General features: G+C 41.2%; 1 protein-coding gene across 4 annotated transcripts in view; it reads left to right on the forward strand.

Moving 5' to 3' along the window:
• The first annotated feature begins 11,015 nt into the window (after positions 1–11,015).
• SORCS1 (sortilin related VPS10 domain containing receptor 1) overlaps positions 11,016–25,337 on the forward strand; it is a 570,351-nt gene continuing 556,029 nt past the window's right edge. For 2 of the 4 annotated variants that reach the window (XM_043476626.1, XM_043476628.1), the window contains exon 1: positions 11,016–11,971. In XM_043476626.1, the coding sequence (XP_043332561.1) occupies positions 11,414–11,971 (558 nt within the window). In that variant the 5' untranslated portion in view covers positions 11,016–11,413. The remainder of the gene's footprint in view (positions 11,972–25,337) is intronic. The other 2 variants (XM_043476627.1, XM_043476625.1) reach the window with 2 other exon arrangements.

The following is a 25,337-nucleotide window of genomic DNA, read 5'->3' on the forward strand; positions in this document are numbered from 1 at the left end:
CTATGAAGGCTGCTTCATTTTTCCTAAGGAATTCTTACCCACATTATGAGATACAATGGTTATCTGAATTAAATTCATTAAATTCGCTCATTCTGGTCCCCCCCCAAAAAAAAAAAAAATCCTACAAATCAACAGGAAAAAGACTGACCATCCAATACCTTTAAAACTGACCAAAAGCCTGGAAAAAGTGCTTCAGAAAATAGAATATTCAGAGGCCAGTAAATACTTAAAAAAGTACTCAGCATCATTATTCTTCAGGAAAATGAAAATTAAATGACTATGTAATACTGCTACACTCACCCAAATGGCCAAAAAAAAAAAGTGTTGGTGAAGATGTGAAGTAAATGAAAGTCTCATACATTGCTGTTTGGAACAAACACTGAAAAACTGGCACCATACAGTAAAAGTAAGCATACGCCTTAGAACTCATTGATTCCCAGCCCCAAAATATATCCTAGAGCATTTTTATTTTATGTCTACCAAGTGACATTCACAAGGATGCTAATGGCACTATATTCCTAATAGCCAAAAGTAGACACTACTTAAATGTCTATCAACAGTGTAAGGAATAAATAAAGAGTTGCATGTTCATGCTATGGAATACTACACAGGAATAAAATGGACCAATTTCTAGTACACACTACATGGATTTAAAAAAAATCTCAAAAATATAATATTGAATGATAACAGCCAAACACAAGATATATACTGATCAATTTTGTTAAATACACTCAAAAAGAGCACAATTAATCCATTGTTATAGAAGTCAGAATAGGCATTCTTTGTCAAGTGTATATGCTTTGGTGTTACTGACTGCCAGGGAGTGTGTGTGTGTGTGCATGTGTGTATAAAAATTAAATGACTGAAAAATTTAGTTAATACTTAGATATTCTTGGGGCTTCCCTGGTAGCTCAGACGGTAAAAGCGTCTGCCTACAATGCGGGAACGGGAAGACCCAGGCTCGATCCCTGGGTCGGGAAGATCCCCTGGAGAAGGAAATGGCAACCCACTCCAGTATTCTTGCCTGGAAAATCCCATGGAGTGAGGATCCTGGTAGGCTACAGTCCATGGCGTCGCAAAGAGTCAGACAGACTGAGCGACTTCACTTAGATATTCTTATGGATACAAGTTAAATTTCAAAGCAATTTAAAAACTGCTTAAATGCTAAAAGCATTGTCATTGTTATCGAGCAGAGTTCTTTACAAACTGCAGCTAAGAGCAAGACATTGGAAAAATAGGATTTTCTTCAGTCCATGTTCTAATTTACTTTATTCACTAATTCAACTTTTGTCTTTGGTGTCAATTTAGCATTATGTGATACAGGTAGTGGACATCTGTGACTCATTCCAGTGATGATTAGCTGATGATATTAAGAAATTCTACCAAAGGAACGAGAACCAGATTTGTCATTTAGTCATTCAGCAAACATTTACTGAACATCTTATGTTTCTGCACTGGTTTAGATACTAAGGCAAAGAGATAAATATATAAGACATACAGGACCCATAACCTAGAGGATATTGCAGTCTAATGGAGGAGATAAATGAGTAAGACAGATGATCAAAATAATGAAAATACAATGTTAGAATAGATACCAGGTGCCAAGAGCTCATAGAAAAGAAATTAAAAAAAAAAAGAAAAGAAAAGAAATAGCAGTTACATGCTTAGCACTAAAACAATAGTACTGAAATATATAAGATAATTTCCACAATAAGACCCTTAAAAAGCTATGGATAAATTTCACACATTCCCTAATGAAATGACAAGATCTAGGGTGTGATGACATAGGATATGCAGACAGCAATCAAGAACTAGGCTACAAAGGATAGTTTATAAACACCATGAGGTTATCAATTCAGGGCACCAAACTTTAGAAATATCAGGAAGTTGGTCTAGAAGATGCGGAATGGAATAAACAATTTTGATGTAGAGCCTCTGCAGAAATCCAGCATTTGGCTAGCCGACATAAAACAGCTTAACAATGAACCGAATGCCTTCTTATTAATAGATAGAGACTCATTAGACCTCCAGGACCTAGTCAGCTGTGTGAGAACCATAGCTGACTTTAGAAAATGGACACACCTCAGCCCACAACATGACTCAAACTATCATACCTGGTGATACTGAGTAGTTAAACGTAGCTGAGCATTTCCTAATAGTTTTTTTTTTTTTTTTTAATGGCAAACACTCCTGATTCTGCATCTGGGCATTTATCTGAACTTGTTCATGTCTTCAGACTTTGTAATAGCTCTATGATAAGTGGCATGTATTTACCCCATGATACATTAAATAAGGGATTCCTTTGACCTTTTCTAAAGTTAAATTTTCATGTTGCAAAGACTAATTCAAGTACATGGTCAAAAGTTCAGCCTGCCACCCAGTTTACTGCTGACCTTCTAGAAGCTTGTAAAACTCAGGTGCAGATTCCTTGTACCACGATTCACACGGATGACTGGTTTGGCATGAACCAAGAAGGCAGTAGTTTATTCCATCCATTCAATTTGCCTCCAAAGCAAAACTTCTGAGTTTCACTCTGCTATCTGCTTCTCTTGTCATATATTGTAGAGTATGGTGGTCTTTAATTTTTCTTTTACTTACAGCAGGAAATAAATTCATTTTTATTCAATTCAGTGGATTTTAACTTCTTGTCTGCCCAAATGGAAATTGGTATTAACAATGTGAAATACCTTTAACAACAACTAACAGGTATTGAGCCTAGAACAGCTTTACACAAGGGAAGTGATATAGTTCCATTTTGCAGATTAGGCAACAGAGCTTCAGAAACTCAGATAATACTATACAGCTACCGAGTGGCCTCCGTGGGATTTAAAACTGGAATGTTGACTTCAAAGTATAGGATTTTAAGCCACACACTGTACTGTCTCCAAGCACCAGAGACAGATAGACACAATAACTTCCAGCTTTGATCACTTCTCTTGCCTGCCTCGTCAGTGTACTTCTGCACTGCTCCCAGAGATTAGCATACTGTCAGGACACCTGGACTCGTGCGGGCTGGAGTACGTCTGTGCTTTGTCCAGAAGGAGCAGAGAAATGGGCAACAGCACACAGTAGTTAGAGTCTGCCCAACTGTGCTACTTTTTCTTTGCTTTCTTTCCTCCTTTTCTTTGCACACCCTGCTTGTGCTCTGAGAGAAATTTCCCAAAGATCTTATTTTCAATGGCTACTGTACATTTTATAGAGCTGTATTCTGCTGGATTATTTTGCCCTAGAAATCTACTGATTTTGGCTTTAGTGTTAACTCCATTCATCTTTGGATCAGTTCTTTGGAAAAATGACAAAAATAACGAGGCTTCTTGTGATACTGGAAGTTTTGGGTTATCATCTCAGTGGCCCTGAAAGAATTTGAAGGGTAGCTTTCCATTTTTCTTGTCTTCTCTTCTCTAGTTAGCACTCCCAAAGAAACAGAAGTGAAGTGTAGCTCCCACTGAGTTCATTTCTTCCTATTTGTACCTTTAAGGAGACTGGAAGAGAAAAAGTATTACAAAGTTGGTTTTGTGATTTATTCTGTCAAAGCCTTTTAATGTTGGCCAAACAGATTAGAGGGCAGAAGAGAGAAAGAATGGTAGAAGTTACAATTTCTAGATCATTTTAAGACTATAATGAATTCTTAAAAAAGACATTCTAAGAATTTGTGGTAAAGGTATCTGGCACATAACATTCAGTTGGGTCTGACTCTTTGCAGTCTCACTGACTGTAGTCTGCCAGGCTTCTCTGTCCATGGGATTCTGCAGGCAAGAATACTGGAGTGGATTGCCATTCCCTTCTCCAGAGGATCTTCCCGACCCAGGGGTTGAACTCAGGTCTCCTGCCCTGCAGTTAGGTTCTTTACCATTTGAGCTACAGCGAAGTCCTCGCTCAAGGTTCAGTTCAGTTCAGTAGCTCAGTCATGTCCGACTCTTTGCCACCCCATGGACTGCAGCACGCCAGGCTTCCCTGTCCATCATCAACTCCCAGAGCTTACTCAAGTTCATGTCCATCGAGTGGGTGATGCCATTCAACCATCTCATCCTCTGCTGTCCCCTTATCCTCCCACCTTCAATCTTTCCCAGCATCAGCATCTTTTCCAATGAATCAGTTTTTTGCATCAGGTGGCCAAAATATTGGAGTTTCAGCTTCAGCATCAGTCTTTCCAATGAATATTCAGGACTGATTTCCTTTACGATGGACTGGTTGGATCTCCTTGCAGTCCAAGGGACTCTCAAGAGTCTTCTCCAACACCACAGTTCAAAAGCATCAATTCTTTGGTGCTCAGCTTTCTTTATAGTCTTAACTCTCACATCTATAATGACTACTGGAAAAACCATACCTTGGACTAGACAGACTTTTGTTGCAAAAAATTTCCATGCTGTCTAAGTTGGTCAAAGCTTTTCTTCCAAGGAGCAAGCATCTTTTAATTTCATGGCTGCAGTCACCATCTGCAGTGATTTTGGAGCCCCCCAAAATAAAGTCTCTCACTGTTTCCATTGTTTGCCCGTATTTGCCATGAAGTGATGGGACTGGATGCCATGATCTTAGTTTTCTGAATGTTGAGTTTTAAGCCAACTTTTTCACTCTCCTTGTTCACTTTCATGAAGAGGCTCTTTAGTTCTTCACTTTCTGCCATAAGGGTGGTGTCATCTCTTTATCTTAGGTTACTGATATTTCTCCCAGGAATCTTGATTCCAGCTTGTGCTTCATCTAGCCCAGCATTTTGCGTGGTGTACTCTGCATACAAGTTAAATAAGCAGGGTGACAATATACAGACTTGTTTTTCTGGAACTCTCTTGCTTTTTTGATGATCCAGTGGATGTTTGCAATTTGAACTCTGGCTCCTCTGCCTTTTCTAAATCCAGCTTGAACATCTTGAAGTTCTTCGTTCATCTACTATCGAAGCCTGGCTTGGAGAATTTTGAGCATTACTTTGCTAGCATGTGAGATGAGTGCAACTGTGTGGTAGTTGAACATTCTTTGGCATTGCCTTTCTTTGGGATTGGAATGAAAACTGACCTTTTCCAGTCCTGTGGCCACTGCTGAGTTTTCCAAATTTGCTGGCATATTGAGTGCAGCACTTTCACAGCATCATCTTTTAGGATTTGAAATATCTCAACTGGAATTCCATCCCCTCCACTAGCCTTGTTTGGAGTGATACTTCCTAAGGCCCACTTGACTTCACATTCCAGGATGTCTGGCCCTAGGTGAGTGATCACACCATCGTGGTTATCTGGGTCTTGAAGATCTTTTTTGTACAGTTCTTCTGTATATTGTTGCCACCTTTTCTTAGTATCTTCTGCTTCTATCAGGTCCCTACCATTTCTGTCCTTTATTGTGTCCATCTTTGCATGAAATATTCCCTTGGTATCTCTAATTTTCTTGGAGAGATTTCTAGTCTTTCCCATTCTATTATTTTCCTCTGTTTCTTTGCATTGATCACTGAGGAAGGCTTTCTTATCTCTCCTTGCTATTCTTTGGAGCTCTGCATTCAAATAGGTATAGCTTTCCTTTTCTCGGTATATCTCTCTAAATAAACTTACTTTGTCATAGGCCACAGTCCACATTCCACATTTTCTTTGTGTCACATTTAGTATGACTATTTAAATGGGAAAAAATGTCAATGCATATGTGAGTTCACACAATGACAGTGATATTATTTCATGCATCTCTATTCCTCTTTAACTATACAAGCTATTTTTTGAAACCTGAAACGATTGTGTAAGAAATGTGCATAATCGCTAATCAAAACAATGTATAATTTTAATTCATACGTATATATAAATTGGGAGAGGTTTTGGAGGGAAAAAGGATAGCAAAATTTAGTTCTAATTTTTTTTTTTTCTCTAACTCTATGACCTTGGATAGATTTCTTTATATTCTGTAAGATACAGGCAAAAACTGCCCCCTACCTATCTTTTGGAGCTGCTGCAAGATTTATTAAAGTAGGAGAAAAAGAAAAAAAAACTGTTTAGAGGTCTGATAAGTGTTATATAAATACAAGGCAGTATTGTTATCTCCAAGAGGTGTAAGAAGTTGAATTAAATTTCACAGCACCCTTATGAGTCAAGCAGATAATCTTAGACCTATTTTTATAGATAAGAGGGCTTAAGCTCTTCTGTTACAGCCACTAGATTGGGTCTATGAGAAGAGACACAATTACTGAATTCAGAGCTATGCCAGTACTTGTTGTTACCTGAATATATTTTAAAGGGCAGTTATAAAAAAATCCCATCATCCCCTTGGCAAGCAATGAGGAAAGTCTGCATATTATCCTCCCCAGTTTTCTTTCTGTGGTTCTTCATGAAATTGATCTGAAATGTAAGACACCTTGTCTCAATGGTATCCAAGGAGAGCCAAGTATTTTGAGAGCTATTAAAAGACATTGTTCTAATGATGAGACATATAATGTGATTTAGTGCAGCCAAAGCCAAGGTGTTCATCAGACACAGAGAGACCTAGGAAAAGGGAAAAAGAGAAGCCAATGTAACAGTTACTGAAGTCAGTGAAGTAGGTTCTTTTATAGTGAATATACCACTGTATTCATATAAGGTGTATGTGGCTGTGACCATGTGGTGCATAACATTACCCCCACCCCTTAACCAAATAAAAGATGATATAAATTAGAGAATACACATTTTCCTTTCAGCCTAAATAAACTCACTCACTTTTTTCCAAAACTAATTGTTCCACATTACTAAAAAATTATTCAAAGTGCTAATTAGAGTGCCTGACAAATAGTAAATTGCCACTAAGGAAGCCCCGATAAATGTTACCTGTTATTATTTGGATTTGGAGTAAGAACAAAATGTATGAAATAATATCACTGTCGTTTTGTGAACTCATATGTCCATATATACATATATATATATATACATATTCCCATTTAAATAGTCATACTAACTGTGAAATAAAGAAAACATGGAATGTGGACTGTGGACTGTGACTAAGTAAGTTTATTTAAAGAAATATACCGAGAAAAGGAAAGCTATACCCGTTTGAATGCAGAGTTCGAAAGGATAGCTAGGAGAGATAAGAAAGCCTTCCTCAGTGATCAATGCAAAGAAATAGAGGAAAATAATAGAAGGGGAAAGTCGAGAGATCTCTTCAAGAAAATTAGAGTCAAGAACACATTAGGAATAAGATGCTTGGGTTGAAGCCTTGCCTTGCATGAAGTTGTCATGTGACTGCATATAGTTATTTAACATAACCCTTAAAGTGGGAACAATGATAGTACTCACTCAGCTGAGACAAATTTTGTTGAAAACCAAATGGGAAGTTACATGTAAAATCCTTAACATGGTCTCCAGCACATGGGTGCACCTGATCCACAGAACGTTAACTCTTAGTCGTTGTGAAACTAAGGCTGTTATATTAGTTGCTGCTTTGCTAGCCAGTTATTTACTGCATGCTTCCATGAGCCAGGCACCAAAGGAGGCTTTGGGAAAAGAAAGAAGAATAGAGGAGACATGGTCCATATCCACCTGTAGCTTTTTGCAGAAGTATTAACAAAGAAACACTCAAGTAAAATAATCGAAGCCTGCAGCATGCTAAGAAGGAACTAAGAATGTATTGATGCAGAAAATGTGCAGGGATTTCTCCTTAGTTTAGGGAGTCAGGGAAAGTGTAAGGAAGTACATGTAAAGTGAAGTTTTCAAAGGAGTCAGCGTGTGAATGAGGGTCATGTGGAACACTGCCCTCAGGTAGGTGGGACAGCATTTGTAAAGGTCATGAATTTAAAAAAAAAAACAAAAAAAACACTTTGGCACATGGGAGGAAAGGATTTCCAGAATGGCTTAATCATATGGAGGAAGAGTGCTCTCTAATGTGACTGAGGAATGGGCAGAACCCAGCTCATGCTGACCAGGTGGACCATGGAGAGGCGTGTAGGTAGTCTATTTGAAAAAGTCAGTCACTGAAAGGTTTCACATACTGGCAATGAATGATATATTTTTTATGCTTTTGAGAGACCACTTTTGCTGCTTTATAGGGCAAGGCATCTAAATTTTTTTTTTTTCTAAATTTTTTTATCATGCACACCAATCAGCATGTGACTCCAAAATGTTTATTTATATGTTCATATTCTCTCCCTCTCTCCCTCAACAGATAGAGATAGGAATATATAAATAACATAAATATTTATGTTAATCAGTAATTAAATTTAACTAATCTATTTCCTGCACAAAAATGAATCACCTTGTGGTACCACTTTGGTCCTTATACCCCACTTCGGAGATGACTGTTGTAGAGAAAAGACGGAGCAAAGAAATCTTCAAGTAGGGAGACTAACATGGAGACTATTGGACTAGTCCAGGCTAGTTACCAATGATGGTAAGTTACAATAAGTCGTGGCATATTTTTCATATGCATGATGAAAAAGACTCCTAATTGGAATTATAGATCTACACTCTACTGACCTTTGATATCAACTATTTTCCTAACAAATGACCCATTCTTAGTAGATCATATTAATAAAACCTGTTGGGTTGCTTATTGGGTTGCTGGGTTGCAAACACCTTGAAGTAGACTAGCTCTCTTTCCTCCATGAGTAGCCTATTTCTTGAGTCCTCTAGAAAAGCATGCTAGTTTAGGGAGTTACTGGTACTTTCCCTTTCTGCTTGTTGACAAAAGTCCCCGATGATCAGAATATAAGAAAATAAATTTATAAAAAAAAAAATAGTTAAAGTCAGTTTCTTCTACATCTGTGTAAACTTTGTCACAAATGGATGATTAAAGTCAGGCATTAAAAAAGTGCCTGTCTCTATAAATTCTCAGCAAATGAATTAAAATGCTCTCACATTAAAGGGATTATTGTAGTAGGTGTCTGAAAAGATGAGCATTGTAAACTCCTTGAGGACGAAATGTCAGCTCTACTTGACAGGAAGAACTTCCTTTTGAAACCAAAACAATCTAAATTTCGGTAGGGTAATAATAGACTAAAACCAGAAAATGTGAATCCACTAATTTATTTTGCTTTTTCCAGTCCTATATTTTGATGGGAGATCATTTGGGTTCTGAGGCTTTAATCTGCTTTTTCTCTCTTGGAGGAATTCTCACAGATTGGAAAGGAGGTATTAGGGCAAGAAAGGGCATAGAAAGAAGGTATTAAGCCAAGGATCCTGCAAAACTTTGAAAACCTTTCTAAGGAGAGGAAAACAACTGCTCTGGGTTTTGACAAACAACACTTGCAATTTAAGAGGTAGGAGAACTTATGGCTCACTTCTCCATCTAGAAGACTCAATCCGCCAGTAGTCCTTTTTTAGGAGGATTCAGGTTTGGGCAGTAGCGGTGGTTTTGGAAGAACAGCTTGTGTCTCCTGTAATGGCAAACAGAACACTCTATTGTTCTTTTAAGTATGCAATTTTAATGGCTGAGGAAACTGTGCTTTTTGCATTGGCACATTTCTTGGATTGATCATGAGAACAATCACTTGAACTGTTCTATAGCACATCTCTGGCTTGGAAGAAGAGAAATTCTGCTTGGACAGAATTAAAGAGTATTATTAATTGAAGAATAATGATCATTTTGTTACTTTCAAATTTGGTTTTCCCATCACAAACCCGGGATTCAGATTTTTCAGTGAGGTTAACTTTGCAAATATGAAAATGAACAAACATATAATGAGAAATTGGAAATTGTACTGTTTTGTTGTGGGATTCATTTATTCAATCAGTAAATATTCATGGAATAATTTAATAGCTACCATGTGATAAGAAAGTATTATCAGGCTCATGAAGACTACAAAGACATGAGAAGGTATTTCAACCCTTAGAAGCAACTTTCTGTTTGAAAATGGCCTGGATTTTTGAGAAATTCTTTGTAATTTTCAAAGCCATTCACCTACTATAAATCTTCATATGAACTTTTGAATAGTAGCAGGGGAGCTAGGCAGGGCAGACCATATAATCATACAATTATGGAATTTTAGGAGTGAAAGGATTTTTAAAGGTCATCTAATGCAACAACTTTGTTTTAAACCTGGGAAGCTGAGAGACTACTGCTTGTTTGAGATTCCACAGCAAACTAATGGCAGAGCATCCAGCATCCACATGAAGTTTGCTACTAGGAATCTAAAGGCCTGTGTTAATAGCTCTGGGTTAGGCACTAATGCCACAGGAAAGATGGGGCACCAAGCTTCCTTTCCCATAGGCATCTGCACACAGAACTGCATATAACAGACTTACAGTAAATGCGCTCAGTCATGTCCCACTCTTTGTGACCACGTGGACTATAGCCTGCCAGGCTCCTCTGTCTATGGGATTTTCCAGGCAGGAATACTGGAGTCGGTTGCCACTCCCTTCTCCAGGGGATCTTCCCCACCTACGATTCTAACCTGTGTCTCCTGCATTGGCAGGAAGATTCTTTACCACTGAGCCACCTGGGAAACCTATCTTAACAATAAGTATTTATTGAATTAATGACTGACAGATCTCCTACCATATAGGACACTGTGTCAAGTACTAAAGATAAAAGGCAACAACGAACTGGATACTTCTTCCAAGTTGCACACAACATAGTCTTCCTGTCCTCAATGAGTGTGCAGTCTTTTAAGGAAACCAAGGTATAGTCCACAAAATACACTAAGACTGGGTTCAAATACAGTGAGTGATTTAGGAGATCAAGGAAGGGAATCTAAGAGGGATAATTGATGAAAAAATCCCTCAGACTACAAACACACACACACACACACACACATATCACACACCCGCGATATTTTAATTACATCATTCTCTGCTGATGCTCGGACACACACTGTTCCCAAGGTAAGGTCAAGATGCCAACTCGCTGAGACTAAGAAGAGGAGAAGCCAACTCATCCCTATTCTCCAAACTGAAAATGACCAGAGAGGGGGATTTTAAAAAGAAAGAAACAGCCACAGAGACTGATAGAAACAATAAAACAGGAATAGGAAATCCCCAACACAGTGACCACTCCGCTGGCCACCCCCACGGGAGGGGCGCTCGGGCTCACAACAGAGCCCGGCGGCTGCGGGCGCGCAGAGCGCGCGGAGGCGAGGAGCGGGCGGCGGCGGCGCGGGCGAGCCCAAGGGGAGGGTCGGCGGCTCATCCAGTCCCCGCAGCCACCCGCGCGCAGCGCAGCTCGGGAGCGGGACGCGGCGCTCCGAGCCCCGGCAGCGCCCACCCTTCCTCCCGCGTCGCGCGCCAGCGCCCGCTCCGCCCGCGACTTCAGTTCGGCTCCACCCCCGCGTGGCGGCGGCTCGCTCTGTCCGAACCCGTGCTCGGCACCGACCCAGCCCGAGCAAGCGGCCGCCACCTGCCTCGCGCCGCCACGGCCCGCCCCCACCGCGGCCCAACTTGGATGGAGTTGGGGTCCTGAGCGCCTGCCCCTCGCAGCCAGCCAGCTGAGAGCCCCGCACCGCCGCCTCTGGTCCGGGACCCCTTCTCCGCTCCTCTCCGCTCCCGCGATGGGAAAAGTTGGCGCCGGCGGCGGCTCCCCAGCCGGGCTGAGCGCGCTCCTCGCGGGCGCGGGGCTCTTGGTCCTCTGCGCCCCGGGCTCCTGCGGCGGCGGCTCCTGTTGTCCCCCGCGGCATCCCAGCGCGGCCCCACGCTGGGCTCCGACCCCAGGGGGGCTTCCTCACCAGGGACCGCGAGGCAGAGCTCCTGCTGAGCCCCTGCCTCAACTCGGAAGACCCCTGTTCGCAGTGGCCCCCGGGGACCGAGCGCTGTCCCTGGAGCGGGCCCCGGGCACTGGGGCGCCGGTGGCGGTCGCTCCACGCTCTGGCCGGAAGAGACGGAGTGGAGAGGATCTAGAGAAGGCTGAGCGAGGAGAGGGGACGAGTAGAAGCCCGCGGGGAGTGCTAAGGGACAGAGGGCAGCAGGAGCCTGGGACTCCGGAGCGGGACCCGGACAAAGCCACTCGCTTCCGGCTGGAGGAGCTGAAACTGACCAGCACCACGTTCGCGCTGACGGGCGACTCAGCACACAACCAAGCCATGGTCCACTGGTCTGGCCACAACAGCAGCGTGAGTAAAATGGGACTGAGGGCGAAGGGGTGAAGAGGGAAAGGGTTAAAGTCAACTGTGTGATCTGATGGAGAATTTGGGGACATGGGGTTTGGGGACTTGAAAGATGCTGCAAATTAGTCTTCCCTGCCCTTCTCCCCAAGGAGTTAAACGCCACCAACTAGGTAGTTACCCCCACCCCTTTCCCAGCAACACCGGAGTCCTCTCCAAACCTCTAACAAAGCTTCTTACAGGGCAGACAGATCGCTGTTTCCCGTTTCTTTGGTCTCAATGGTGTAGGATGGAGCCAAGACGAGGCAAACAGAGGGGGTTAAAGTATTCTGAATGCAGAAATGAAAGGGTTAAATTTCCAGGCAGCCTCCTGTTCCCTCAAGTGACTTTCCTTTTACTTGCTAGACTTAAGGATGAGAGCAAGTAAGATTTTTTTAAAGTCTTTATTTGTAGCCTTTTAATTTTATTTTTGTGCAGAGCTCCTAACCCCTTCTTCCTAGCATGGAAGAGAAATTCAGTGGATAATGAGCTGCCCTTAATGCATTCTGTTTCTGGGGACCAAGTGGATGCAAGTTTCAGGACGGGAACTCTCCAGCATCTTCTAACAGCATCAGCCAGTGTGTTTGGAGAGCTGGGGCTTTCCAGCCTGTGAATGAGTGGTTGTTCTCGGACTTGATCGGTCCCAGGAAGATCAGATATATCTCTGTGACAACAACTCCCTGTTCTCCTCCATTGCCTGACCTCCTGTAGTGAAGAGCACGAATAAAGACTTCACTCTTGCCTTGTTAAGGAAGGAGAGGGATTGCTGGATTTCCAGGAGGCTGATACTTGGGAGGGGAGCGTGGTTGCAAGTCCATGAGCGGCGGCCAAGTCAGGGAAGGTTTTAGATTTTTGGAAAAACCTGAATATCTGGAATCTGAGGGAGCTATTCCAACTTAAACTGCACCTAGAAACTTCAAGGAGCTGAAATAGTTAAGAAAGAGCTTTGGTGGTAATAACTGTAGGTGATTTAAAAGTATGGAAACTTCCCTATGTTGCTGTTAAGCAGACAAGAACATAGCAACCAAGGACGGTAAAATGAAAAAGAAAAATCAAAGTTTCAGCTTCTATCGGATTACCAAGATTGTGGTATTTGTACTAGGCACAAGCTGTGCATCCTGGTACATTTCAAAATGTTTTAAGTTGTGATGTAATTGCCAGAGACCTTTCCAGGGAAGTGCCACTTTAGTAAATTGTGTTCATTGTCAGCTTTTTAAATGAGAGTTGTGAATATTTTAAAATAAGAACCTATCATTATGGATTTCTTGGGTACATAGACATAAATTGTATTAAAGCAAGTTGTGATAAATAATATTTTGTATCATATCTCTGAGAATATCAGCACGGCTTTCCCTACAGTTTAGCCTTTATGACGAAAGCTATGGTGCCCAGTACTGGTTTAATCAAATAATTGAAACTGAAATTGTTTTCATTCAAGGTCTGGAGACCCTTGCCCTCATTCCTTACCTTAACTGTCATATCTTTCATATCATAATCACTAAAATTAATCCCCCAATTTGAACTTGAATCTTCTTAAACTGATTAAATAACTTTTGCTCTGTTTTAAGTGATTAACTCAAAGCCCTCAGCTTTAAGACGAGATTTTAAACTCATCAGACATATTAGATCTTGTATCAAGAAGTAAAGGACCTTGGACTCAAAATATTTCTGGCTTTTAATGTAATGCAAGCTGTAAAATATCACTCACTCATTAGACCTCTGCTTTAGTTCACCTCTTGAAAGATCTTGGAAAGAGCAAGAAAAGGAGAGTACATCTTTGGCAAATTTTAGACACCATTTAAGAAATGCTGCCAAGCCCTGCTGGCCCTTTTTAAATGGTGCTTATAAACCCAGTCAGGCTTATGGGTCAGGGCTTGGATGGGTGACGTGTAAAGAAGTTGGAGATGATGTAGGAAATAATCAAAGTGCTAAAAGTTGGAGCATTGAAATCATGTAAACTAATGAGATCTCTATCCTAAGTCGTCATTCTACAAGGTCACACCTTCCATCCCTGCCCACTTACATGCAAATTGTTGTAGTTTTTTTCTCAGTGTATACATATAGTTAGTAGAGGAAGAGAAACTGTTTTATCAGGAGCTTCCACAAAGCCATCCCAGATTCATAGGAGAGAGAAAGTTTAAAATATTTTTGAAAGTAAGGAAGGTGGAAAGAAACTTTTCTGGGCAACTTTGTGATGTGAAAAGCAGAGTGGAGACCTGAGGTCTAGTTCTGCCTTTTTGTGGTTTGATCCTGACAAGCTGATTGCCTGAATGTGGATTCTCTCATGTCTAAAACAGGAGGGGAGGATGCCTGTCAGATTCATTACTGAGAATTATGTGCCAGGATATACTTAAGAGGGCGTCGTGACTGTAAAGTAGTGTATACATCTTTGTAACTCTCATCTCATGGCTCTGCACGTTCCCCCAGAGGAAGAAATCCACTAACCTAACTCTGAGGACAGCAGTGAGTGGGGGTGGGGGGTGGGGCTCTCATTTTCTTCTCCTTTAACTGCCATCCCTTATGGATCCACCCCCAACCCATTCAGGGCCAGGGGCAATACACGTCCTCTGAACCTGTCTCACCTTTAGCTAAAAGTCTTTGCTAAGTAGGGCTTCTGATGACAATAACACCTGCATTAAAGGTGTAAATGTATGGTAATTATAGGCTGCCTGTCAAACTTGTGAAGAATTCTGGATCCTTCTCGCAACTCTTTCCCTTCTCCTTCCTGCCCCCTCCTCTGTTGGACTTGTGCAGTTGGGTAAAGATATGACTGTTTTGCCTCATCTGTGGGTGTGATGTGATTCCTCTGTGCTGCAGTCTAGCTTGATGAAAAGTGTTGATGAAGTTGGTAGAACACCTGGGGGGATCTTTTGGCATGAAAGGTGCTGGGTATGAATCATTTGTCATGAGCTTGGTGTCGTAAGCAAGAACATATTGTTCCTACCCTACTCATCCAAGGCATGCTGTGCCCTGATCTAAATTTACAGAGTAGTTCTTAGTTTGTTAAAATATATATTTATCTATACATATGTATGGTGGGGATGTGTTTATTCTTTATATCCAAGGAATTTCAAAGTTCTGTACTGATTAATCCTTACAATATCCCTGAGGCAGGTGTCAAGTGTTAATATCTCTTTTTCATATTTTTATGCTGGAGTCAATTTGAATATTTCAGTTCACTCTCTTGTCCCTTTCTCACTAAAAATAGTGTTACAAGATTTGTTAATAGAGGCTTTTACTTGACATATTTTGCTATTATGATACTTTTAATACTGCATTTATCATAGTGAATGATGATCTGGTTGGTTTTTATATACTTTTTTGCCTTTTGCTGTCCTGGGACTTGACATTTACTATCCATCCTTAGTGAGTAAACTGAGTCCCAACTTGAGTCAGGTTTTGGGGTAGATGCCTGACATTCATTACTTCATTTAATTTTCACAAAAATTTTATGAGTAGGTATTATTATCTCCATTGCATTAGTGAGGAAACTGAGGCTTCAGAAGGTTAAATGATTTGCTAAAAAGATATAACAGTTCAGTGGCAGAACAGACACTGACTCCCGGGGTGATCTGACTTCAAAATCCCACAGAATAACTTGTCTTAGAGACGTTAAGTGGGGTAGAAAATCCCAGACCCTTGGAGATCTGTATTTTAAAGACTCCTGTCTGGGACAGATTTCACATGATGGTAGAGGAAGGCATAGTCTTAGCTGGAAACTCCATCTCTTTGTAGGAAAGCAAGGACTGTATAACCTGTGCCTGTCACATTGCATTCTTTACCTTAAAGTAGTGATTTGGCTGTTCTCTTATCCGCCCACATCTTCATCTTTACTGAGACATGGGATCCGCACCTGGTGATTCATTGAGCACGAGGTAATGTGCCATCATTCAGCTTTCAGATCTGGTGTTCTTCAGGAATAGATTCCTTTTCTAAGTTAATTACAAATCTGATTTTATAGAGAGGTTGCTTATGAATACTTCATTTGACTATATACTTTCATGTAATTTTGTAAACGTTTTTTCCTAGAGTGAAATGATAAAGGATTTTCGATTTCTCTAGCAAGCCACATAATACCTTCTTCTCTCATCAGCACTTTATTCTGTTAATGGGTGTTAATGTGGTGTGACGGGGAAGGCAATGGGTTTGGAAGCAGAGTTGAGTTTGAATGTTAGCTGTCCAGTGACCCAGCATGCTGCTTTGAGCAAGACCCTTAAATTCTTTGAGCTTCTGTTTTCTCAACTATAATATGGGGAGGGCACATCTTTTTTTTTTTTCTCCTGAAGATTTGACATCACTTACACAAAGAGGCGGTACACAACAAGTGCTCAATAAATGGTACTTCTTATTTTGTGTAGCAGAAATACATCTCTCCTGGTAATTAAGACCCCTGGGTTATAGTCTTGGCTATACACAAAAGTTAGATATGTCCTGGTAGTCTATCAAACTCTTGTAGCCTCAACTTTATCCTCTGTAAAATGACATGAATATACCATAACATCGCTGAAATCCCTTACAGATTGTAATCCAATTAAAAAATTTTGTCAACCTGTAGGTATTTTGCACCTTCTACATCTAAATAAAGTGCCCCGGGAGTATTCAGGATTCAGAAATGACACACGGAGCTATACTCTTGACCTGTGAATGAGCACGCCTTTCATTTCACAAGATTCTTCCTCTCTCTGTGGTTTATATGCATATCTTTAATAGGAAATTAAGGCATTTGAGACCCAAGCAGGCATTCATTTCAATGTAGATTTGCAGCAAAATATAGTTTATTAGGTTTATTAAATCATATCTTCAGGTTAAGACTCTTGGTGAAAGTAAAAGTGTTAGTCATACAGCTGTGTCTGATTCTTTGCAATCCATGGACTATAGCGTCCAGACTCCTCTGTCCGTGGAATCCTCCAGGAAGAATGCTAGAGTGGGTAGCCATTCCCTTCTCCAGGGGATCTTTGTGACCCAGGGATCAAATCTGGGTCTCCTGCCTTGCAGGTGGATTCTTTACCATCTGAGCCACCAGTATCTTTGAACAAAAAAATTGCAACCTATTGTGAAATTGGAAAGTAAAGATCCCTTGAGATGTTTTAATGGGATTTTTTTTTTTTTAGAGTAAATTGACATCAGTGTTGACTTTGAAAATTATGTCCACATCCTTTTAAAGAAGGATCCCAGAAACTCATAAGCTAGGGTAGAGAAGTTGACGCAATTTTCTTATTTATTTAAGAGACTAGTAGTTGCTCATATTTAAGGTGGGCTTGTCATATGGCAGCATTAAGGTAAGAAGCTTACACAAATTATACAAAGTATCATATTTACTTTTAATTCTATGAACATGCATTGAATTCTAATATTTGTCAGGCACTGATAGTAGGAACATATGTGGATTGATGCATAAGGATGAGAAAAAAATGATACCTGCCCTCAAAGAGCTTTCAGTCTGCTACCCGAAGAATGCCCTGAAGGAGCAGCAGAAGGTAAGTGTCCTCTGGGGTGTCTGGTGCTGTAGGAGTTGATAGACAGGTTAGGCAGGCACCTTTGGTCTCGGGTGATCTCCAAACTTTATTGCAAAGTAGGTGCTTCAGCCGAACCTTAAAATGCAGAGAAATTTTTAATTAAAAGACGGATATTATTACAAGGATATTTTGAGCTGAATGGATGGCATGAGTAAATTTGAGAGTGGAGATGTAAAAATTCCTATCTATATCAAGGAAATTAACCTACGTTAAATGTAAACTATGTTTATGATTTTAACCTTAGAAATAGTTTAAAAAATGTGATTTAAGCATATACACACTCATCTCCTAGTGAGTTTGGCTGCATTCCAAGCCCAAATAGAAAATATTAATAAAAACCTGTATGGTCACTTGAGGGCATAACTGCCCTTATTTGCAGTTAATATAATATTTGCACATTAAATTTCAGCTGGATTCATCATTGTTTCATTTTTACCCTGACATTTTTCACATGCAGTTTTCACCAACAGACCTTTTTTTTGTTTGTTTTAACTTCTTGATTAGAAATATCACTGGCTGGGCTGCCTGGAAGATAAATTAATTTGGCTTCCTGACAGCTTCTGTTAACTAAATGTATGGAAAATATTTGTCCTGTCTTTGTGTATGTCTCAATTACTGTCATGTATCTCTGGCTGGAAAGGTTGGTGAATGCACCTGTGTGTCCTAGATGGGAAACTAGCCAAACGGTATCCCTGAAGTGGCCAAAGGGATGGCAGAGAAAAGGCGTGGTCAGTGTGAGGTGGAACCAGGCTCCATGAATGGGCAGTGGTTACTCCCGAGGGGGAGTGCGCATTCCGTGCCTATGGGATGGGTGGAACAGTCCGTGGTTGGAGAGAAACAAAGCTGGACTCTTTCGGAGCACGGTTTGCAAGGAAAAAGAGAGCCTATTCTAAAATGTAGGTAGGGGAAAAAAAAGGACGTCAGTGCTCTGCAGGAACTCCTACATGAAATTTTGCATGTGTATGAAAGATATTGTGTCTATTTCTATAGCACTCCTGAATGTTGTTATACCACTTTAGATTGGACATAGCCCTTTTCCTTTGCAAAATGCCTCAGTTTTCAAAGATGGAAACATTACTTTGATGACTTCAGTTTTCATTCTTGCAACAGTCCTAGGAGATGGAAAAGACAAATATCATCCACATTTCTCAAAGAGGGAAAGCAGGGTGTTGGTATTAAGTGGGTCTGTTAGTGGAAGCAGAGGGTCAAAAATGTTTTGTCACACAGCACGACTGATTCTCGGCTTGGAACGCCACTGGCTTTTCACAGCCAGGAGTTAGGACGCAGCTGCATCCTAGCTTCACAGCTTGCCTCAAGCCCACGCACCTGTGTCTGCAGTGGTTGCCATCCTGGGGTGAAGTATGAATTGGCCATGGAACTCCTGAGTTCTAGGCTCAGCTATTTGAGTTATTTGGCCTGGGCTTCAGAGCAAGTGGTCTGGTCAAAATCATGCTCTTGGCATTGTTTAAATCTTTTAAAAGGGACCCTAGAGGGAGATGATGGGACTTTCTTGCAAGTAAAGTCTCCGGTAATAATCTGTCTACCATGTGTGTTCCAGGGCTAATGGTCTTCAGAGATGAGATTACTTATCGCTGGGCTTATTGCAGCAGGCACTTGCAGAGAAGAGGGGGGGAGCCATCTCTTCCCCCTCTTTAATTGCCTTATGCCTATGAAATCTAGTTGAAAGTAATACTAAGTATGGTCTCGGTCAAAGGAATCTAGAGCTTCAACTTTGGAGAGCAGCGGTAAACTGAAGGGATGCCTTGTTGACTCCAGTGGATTTTATTTGCTCAAGGATTATAACAGAGTTACCAGCTATTGCCTTTTCTGCTTCTTCTAACTTTTGGGTGTGGGGATGAGGTTGAGGTGGGAGAAGGGAGCAGAGGAGAGTTTGCCACAAACTAGGGAGACTCTCTGCAGCCAGATAAGCTGTATTGATTTTAACAGAAATCATTCCTAACAATAATAGCATAAATGACCACCAATTTAGTGACCAGATTCCCTGGAAGTACATTCTGGAGCATTGCCATGTTATTTCACTTCATCCTCACACCAGTCTTATGCCCTAGATATCATTATCCTTGCTCTAAAGCTAAGGAAGTCAAGGCTTAACGATTTGGCCCGAGTTCACCCAACTCTAAGTTGGTGGCAGTGATAGAATTTGATTTTGCCCATTCTGGCTCCAGAACCTTTTCCGTTTGATCGTGCTGTCCCTTCATCAGGGTTTACCTCTGAGTTTCTTTTTGAGATAATGCCTTAAGTCAGTGCAGAGAACTGTGGGAGAACTCTTGGCAAGAGTGCCCCACTTTGGGGTGCTTCCTTTCATGTCACCCCGATCTGAGGTCTCTGACCTGATATACTTTACTTGGAAATAAACTGCTCCATGATGGAGCTTGGTCAAAGCCCTCCCCTCCGCTCATCCCGTCCCCAGGAGTGGCTTGTCTGGGGTTATTAATATGTGTTACCTTGTTATCCGGGAGGATGTGGGGATGTGCTGATTGGTTTCTCCCTTCTGGCTGATGACCCAGGAGTGACAGTGTGGACAACTTGAACAGTCTTTAAGGGAGGTGCTAATAAGAATAAGGTTTTCAGACAACCAACTAATCATGTTGTGCCCTGAAGCCAGTGAATTAATGCCTGCAGTGGTCTTCCCCTAATCAGACTTGCAGAGGCTATTGAGGCAGAAAACTGTGGGCGGTGGATCCTGCTCCAGGGCCTGTGGGGGATGGGGGGAGGTGAAAAGCAAAAGGTCTTTCCCTATCTCCACACATTCCAAAACACACTCTTGATTAGAATCATTCAAGGGGAGAAAAAGCTATTTTAGGCACGGTTGTCACTTTGCTTAGAAACCTATCTGCAGCCCTGTTTACCCTGCCTCGCGTTTTGCTGAATTGACAGAGAATTTCTTAACTGAGCGGCCATGGGCTCCCTCCTTCGGCTCCTAGGGCAGCGCTTTTCAATTCACCTTTTTGGGACCTGCTTTTGAATCTGCTGATGGGGGCTGGGAATCTATGTTTTTCAAACGCCCTTAGAAACACTGAGGTTTGAAAATAATTTTCCTAAAATTTGTGTGTGAGTTTTGCGGTCTATGAACCCCTTCCGTTGTCTGCACAATCTTAGGTCAGTATGCTTTACTTTTCTGCAAGGAGAGCTGAAGTCCAACACTTTAATCACCTGCTCAATGAAAATTATGTCCCCAGTGGTGAGAACCTGGTGGAAGGTTCTGTAAGAGAGAGAGATAAAATGGCACAAGACAGGTTCCCCAGGCAGAGAAAGATGGTGCCTTTATGCCAGATGGTGATGTCTCTATCACTGAATATATCCTATGCGGTTCTCTTTCCTGGATGTCCATATGTCCTTGGGCAAAACAAGTGGCTAAAAGAGTACATTGTTGTCAATATAACATAGCATTTAATGAATGGTTTGAATTCCTGTTCCCAGATAACTGAACTCTGGCGGTTAGCTTTGTAACTTGGTATCTTAGTTGCCTCACGTGTTTAATAGGAGTAATAGTGGTGTACTTTCTCTATGGTTTCTTGATGGTTGGAGAGACAACAGATAGAAAAATGCTGAAAGTGGCATCTGCCATATAGTAAGAAATCAATAAAGGTAACCTATTATTATTGTTGTTATCATCATTATTTTGTTAGTATTAGTACTATTACTAACAGTATTTGAGTATGACTTACTAAGAGATGTTTGTAATATGTTGCTCATTGCTTCTGTTTCTCCGTTTTTGTTTGTTTTTTTATTCTGGTTCCATTTTCTTGTAATGATGCCAGGACTCTCGTCTACTCTTTTTGTTGTGCCTTTCAGCATCTCTTAACTATTTGCAAGTGATAGTCGTTATAGGGTTCCGGTCCAAGTCTCCAGTGTGTGAGTGGGAGGTTGGTTATTTATACACCAATAAGCGTTTCTCTGACACCAGGTGGATGTCCAATGCTTTAATTCTGACACTGTCTACCCAGAGGTTGCATCAGATTTCACAGGTTAAGGACTCAGTCCCACAAGACCATGCCCCACACTTCCAACTTCCAGGGTCAGCCCCAAGTCCAGGTGACCACCTGCACTTCTGGCTGATAGGCTATAGATGGGAGGCTTCAACAACTTCCTCCTTGTGTTTGATTCATTTGCTAGAGTGGCTCACAGAACTCAGAGAAGCTTTTCACTTGCTAGATCACCAGTTCATCATAAATGAATATAACTCAGGGACAGTAGATGGCAGAGGTGCCCAGGACAAGGCATGGGGGAAGGGTGTGGGGCTTTCCTGTGCTGAGTGCACCCCCCTCCTTGATCTCCGACTATTCACCAACCCAGAAGCTCTTAGAACCCTGTCTTGAGTTTTTATGGAGGTTTCATTACACAGGAACAATTAAATCATTGGTCACTGGGCATTGATTCAAATTTCTGCCCCCTTCCGCTCCCCAGAGGTCATGGGGGTTGGACTGAAAGTTTCAACCCTCTAATCACATGGTTAGTATTTTGGCAATCAGCCTACACCCTTAGTTGTGGTCCAAAGTCACCTCATTAACATCTCATCACAGGAAAATCCAGGAATTTTAGAAGCTCTGTGTCAGAAATGGGGACTGAGGCAAAATATATATAGTTTTATTATGAATCATGACATCACAACCAGCTTACTAAATATTTGCTGTTTTGTTTGATATTTCCATGGGAAAAACTGCCTTTCACCTAGAAGAGACAACTCACGACCTTCCATGTGAGTGTTGTAGAATATCCAGCCATTAAAAGATTGCTTATGTGTCTCATATATGTACATGTATATATGTACATGTATGTACATATATATATATATATAAATGTTCCACAAAATATAAGAAAAGGGAAATAAAAGAAAATGTAAAATTAAAATTAAAAAATAGTACAGATGTAAGTGCTTCTCAGGTGACTCACTGGTAAAGCATCCCCCTGCCATTGCAGGGAATGCAGGTTCCATCCCTGGGTCGGGAAGATCCCCTGGAGGAGGAAATGGCAACCCACTCCAGTATTCTTGCCCGAGAAATCCCATGGGCCCCGGAGACTGGTGGGCTACAGTCCATGGGGTTGCAAAGAGTCAGACACAACTTAGTGACTAAACAACAACAACAGATGTAAGCCCCACAAAGTGTTTCTTTTTTTTTTTAATGACTGTGTTGTCCCCTTATATATCCCAAGACCCTAGAAATATACTTAGAAGTGGCTCAATACTTTACAAAATATTATATAAAATTTCACTTGTGTAATAGAAACAGAGGGAAGGTATGGTTCAAAATGCTTGCCTCCGATTATGAACGCTCGGATTGTAGCTGATTTTGTTTGCCCATAGTTTTGGTGTTATTGTTTTCCCATAAATGTGCATCGCTTGAGTTATTTTTAAAGGTTATTTGAGAAATGAAAAAAAGGAAAAGAAACAAAACAGGAGAGAACAAGCAAGTTTGTGAACTTGGCCTCATCAGAATTGCATTCCAGGCAAACTGAACTAGACAAAGAGCCCACGTTCAAGTTGCCTGATTTGCTTCCAGTCACTATTGTTGGGAAGGAGCTGGTGCCCAGGGTTTTTTTGTGTGTGTTCGAAGCTGCAGGATCACTCCACACCTCTCTTCTAGTTGTGCAGCAGCAGGGGTTTCAGGACCGTTTGCATATCATCCCCTTTGTTGATTCCAGAAAGAGAGATCTGGAGGTAATTTCACCTACCTGACTATACCTCCAGAAAATTTGAGTAGCTTCTTGTCTCCAATAAAGAAGCATGCCTTTTAATTTGCATCTCAGTCTCTTTCTTGATCTTGGGCTCCATCTCTCTCTCATATATGTTTATACTAGTACATGCGTCATAGTTGTGGGCATCTCGTGCATCTCTGTGTATTCACAGCACTGGTATCTTTAAGTTTCCACTCTTAAAAGTGAATTACTAGATGCTGCTGTATGGCCACAGTGAGAATGTTTGCTGATTGTGAGAGATGAATGGACAGTGATCTCCAGAATGAGGAAAGAGGACAAAGAAACCAAGAGGAAGAGATTGAGAGACAATGGAAGCAGTGAGATGGAAAAAGAGAAGGAATAAAGGGAGAGGAAAAGAGAGTGCGAGACCATGATAGTGGCAGAGAGAGACAGAGAGCAAGACATAGACAGAAAAAGTGGACAAAAGAAGATTATAAAGAGGAGATAAGGTGCAATGAGCCAGTGAAACTGTGGATTGAGAAAGGAAGACAGGAGACAAAGACAGAACTTGTAACCAAGGCGTAGAGACAGAGTAAGTCAGAGAGTTAGAGATCAAAACAAGAGAGGAAAAATGTCAGTGAGTAGAGAGAAAAGTAGTGAATGTGAAAGTTTCTCAATAGCATCCGACTCTTTGTGACGCCATGGATGGTAGCCCATCAGGCTCCTCTGTTCATGGAATTCTCCAGGCAAGAGTACTGGAGTTGGTTGCCATGCCCTTCTCCAGGGATCTTCCTGACCCAGGGATCAATCCGGGTCTCCTGCATTGCAGGCAGTTTCTTTACCATCTGAGCAAACAGGGAAGCCCTGAGTAGAGAGAACTTGTTTTCAATTCATAATGTAGAACTAATTTCTACCTAGTCTGGCTGTATATTTCCCACTATAGTGACAGCATGTCTCTGGCCTTTGCTCTGGAGGTTTTCACACCCAGCCAGGTCGTGTTGCTATCAGCGGCCCGTCTTGCATGCTGGACTGCTTTTAGAGCCAAATACGCTGGTGAGTGGGGTGTGCAGTGGAAGAGGTGCATGTAGTGTTTATAAACTTTGAAAAATCTCTTAGATCTCATTGGGGAATAGGACTGATGGTCTGGATGATAGAAAGGCAGCTTCTAACCTCTTCTTCTATACTAGTCCATGCTATTTTGAATTTTTAACATGGGCATGCATTTCTTTAATAATAAAAATCCTAAAACATGTTTTAAGTGGTTGACGTGTCAGCACACTACTGAGTGCTGGGAATACAAGATAAATAAGACCTGATCTTTACCTTTGAGGGTGCATATTCTTGTGGAAATAGACAGACACATAAACAGATAAATAGCAATTTAGTGTGGTAAGTGCGTAATAGCTATTAGAATTTAGTGCAAAGTGCTATGCGAGCAAGGATGAGTTGGGGACAATTAATTTTTTTCTGAGAGTGGGAGGCAAGTCTTGGGGAAATGACATTTAAGCCAGGTCTTTATGCAAGGTTAAGAGTTTGCAGACAGAACGGGGCTGGGCAGTAGGTAAGGCCACTCCTACCCATTTTAAACTCTCCTGATCTTGAATCAACAAGCTGTGATTAGAATGGTACTTTCCTTCTTCATCATCTCAGTGCCCGAGATATTTGGAATCAAAACTCATGGTGTATTTTGATATCAGGTTAGACACCCCAGTTTGAAATGTCCTCTTAAGTACTTGGTCTCAAACTGGCCAAAGGAATCTGATTTTTCCAAAGGGTGAAGTTATTCACCTGAATCCTTTCACTGCCTATGCACACACACAGATGCACAACTTTAAATGATTTCTGTCTTCTCTCTTCACAATAGAATTTGATTAAATAAACACTCAAGGGATTTTTCCTTGGTCATTCTGTATGTTTTAGAGTTAAAAATGAGTGTTTATGTCATTTTCTTGATCTCGCTTCCCTAGTCAATATGTGGAACTCATTCAGAATGAGTTGGATGGTCACCACTTAGGATTGCAGTATGATTATTATTATTCAAGGCAGTAGGAGAAAGCAGTATACTATTCCCCTGGATATTCTGAATCAGGGTCATCCAGACTTAAGTGGTTATGCCTTGCAAAGAGGACATAAAGTATACATAAAGTAAATACATAGAAAAC

The sequence above is a fragment of the Cervus canadensis genome, chromosome 8 (genome assembly GCF_019320065.1).
Source record: "Cervus canadensis isolate Bull #8, Minnesota chromosome 8, ASM1932006v1, whole genome shotgun sequence".
Lineage (NCBI taxonomy): Eukaryota > Metazoa > Chordata > Mammalia > Artiodactyla > Cervidae > Cervus > Cervus canadensis.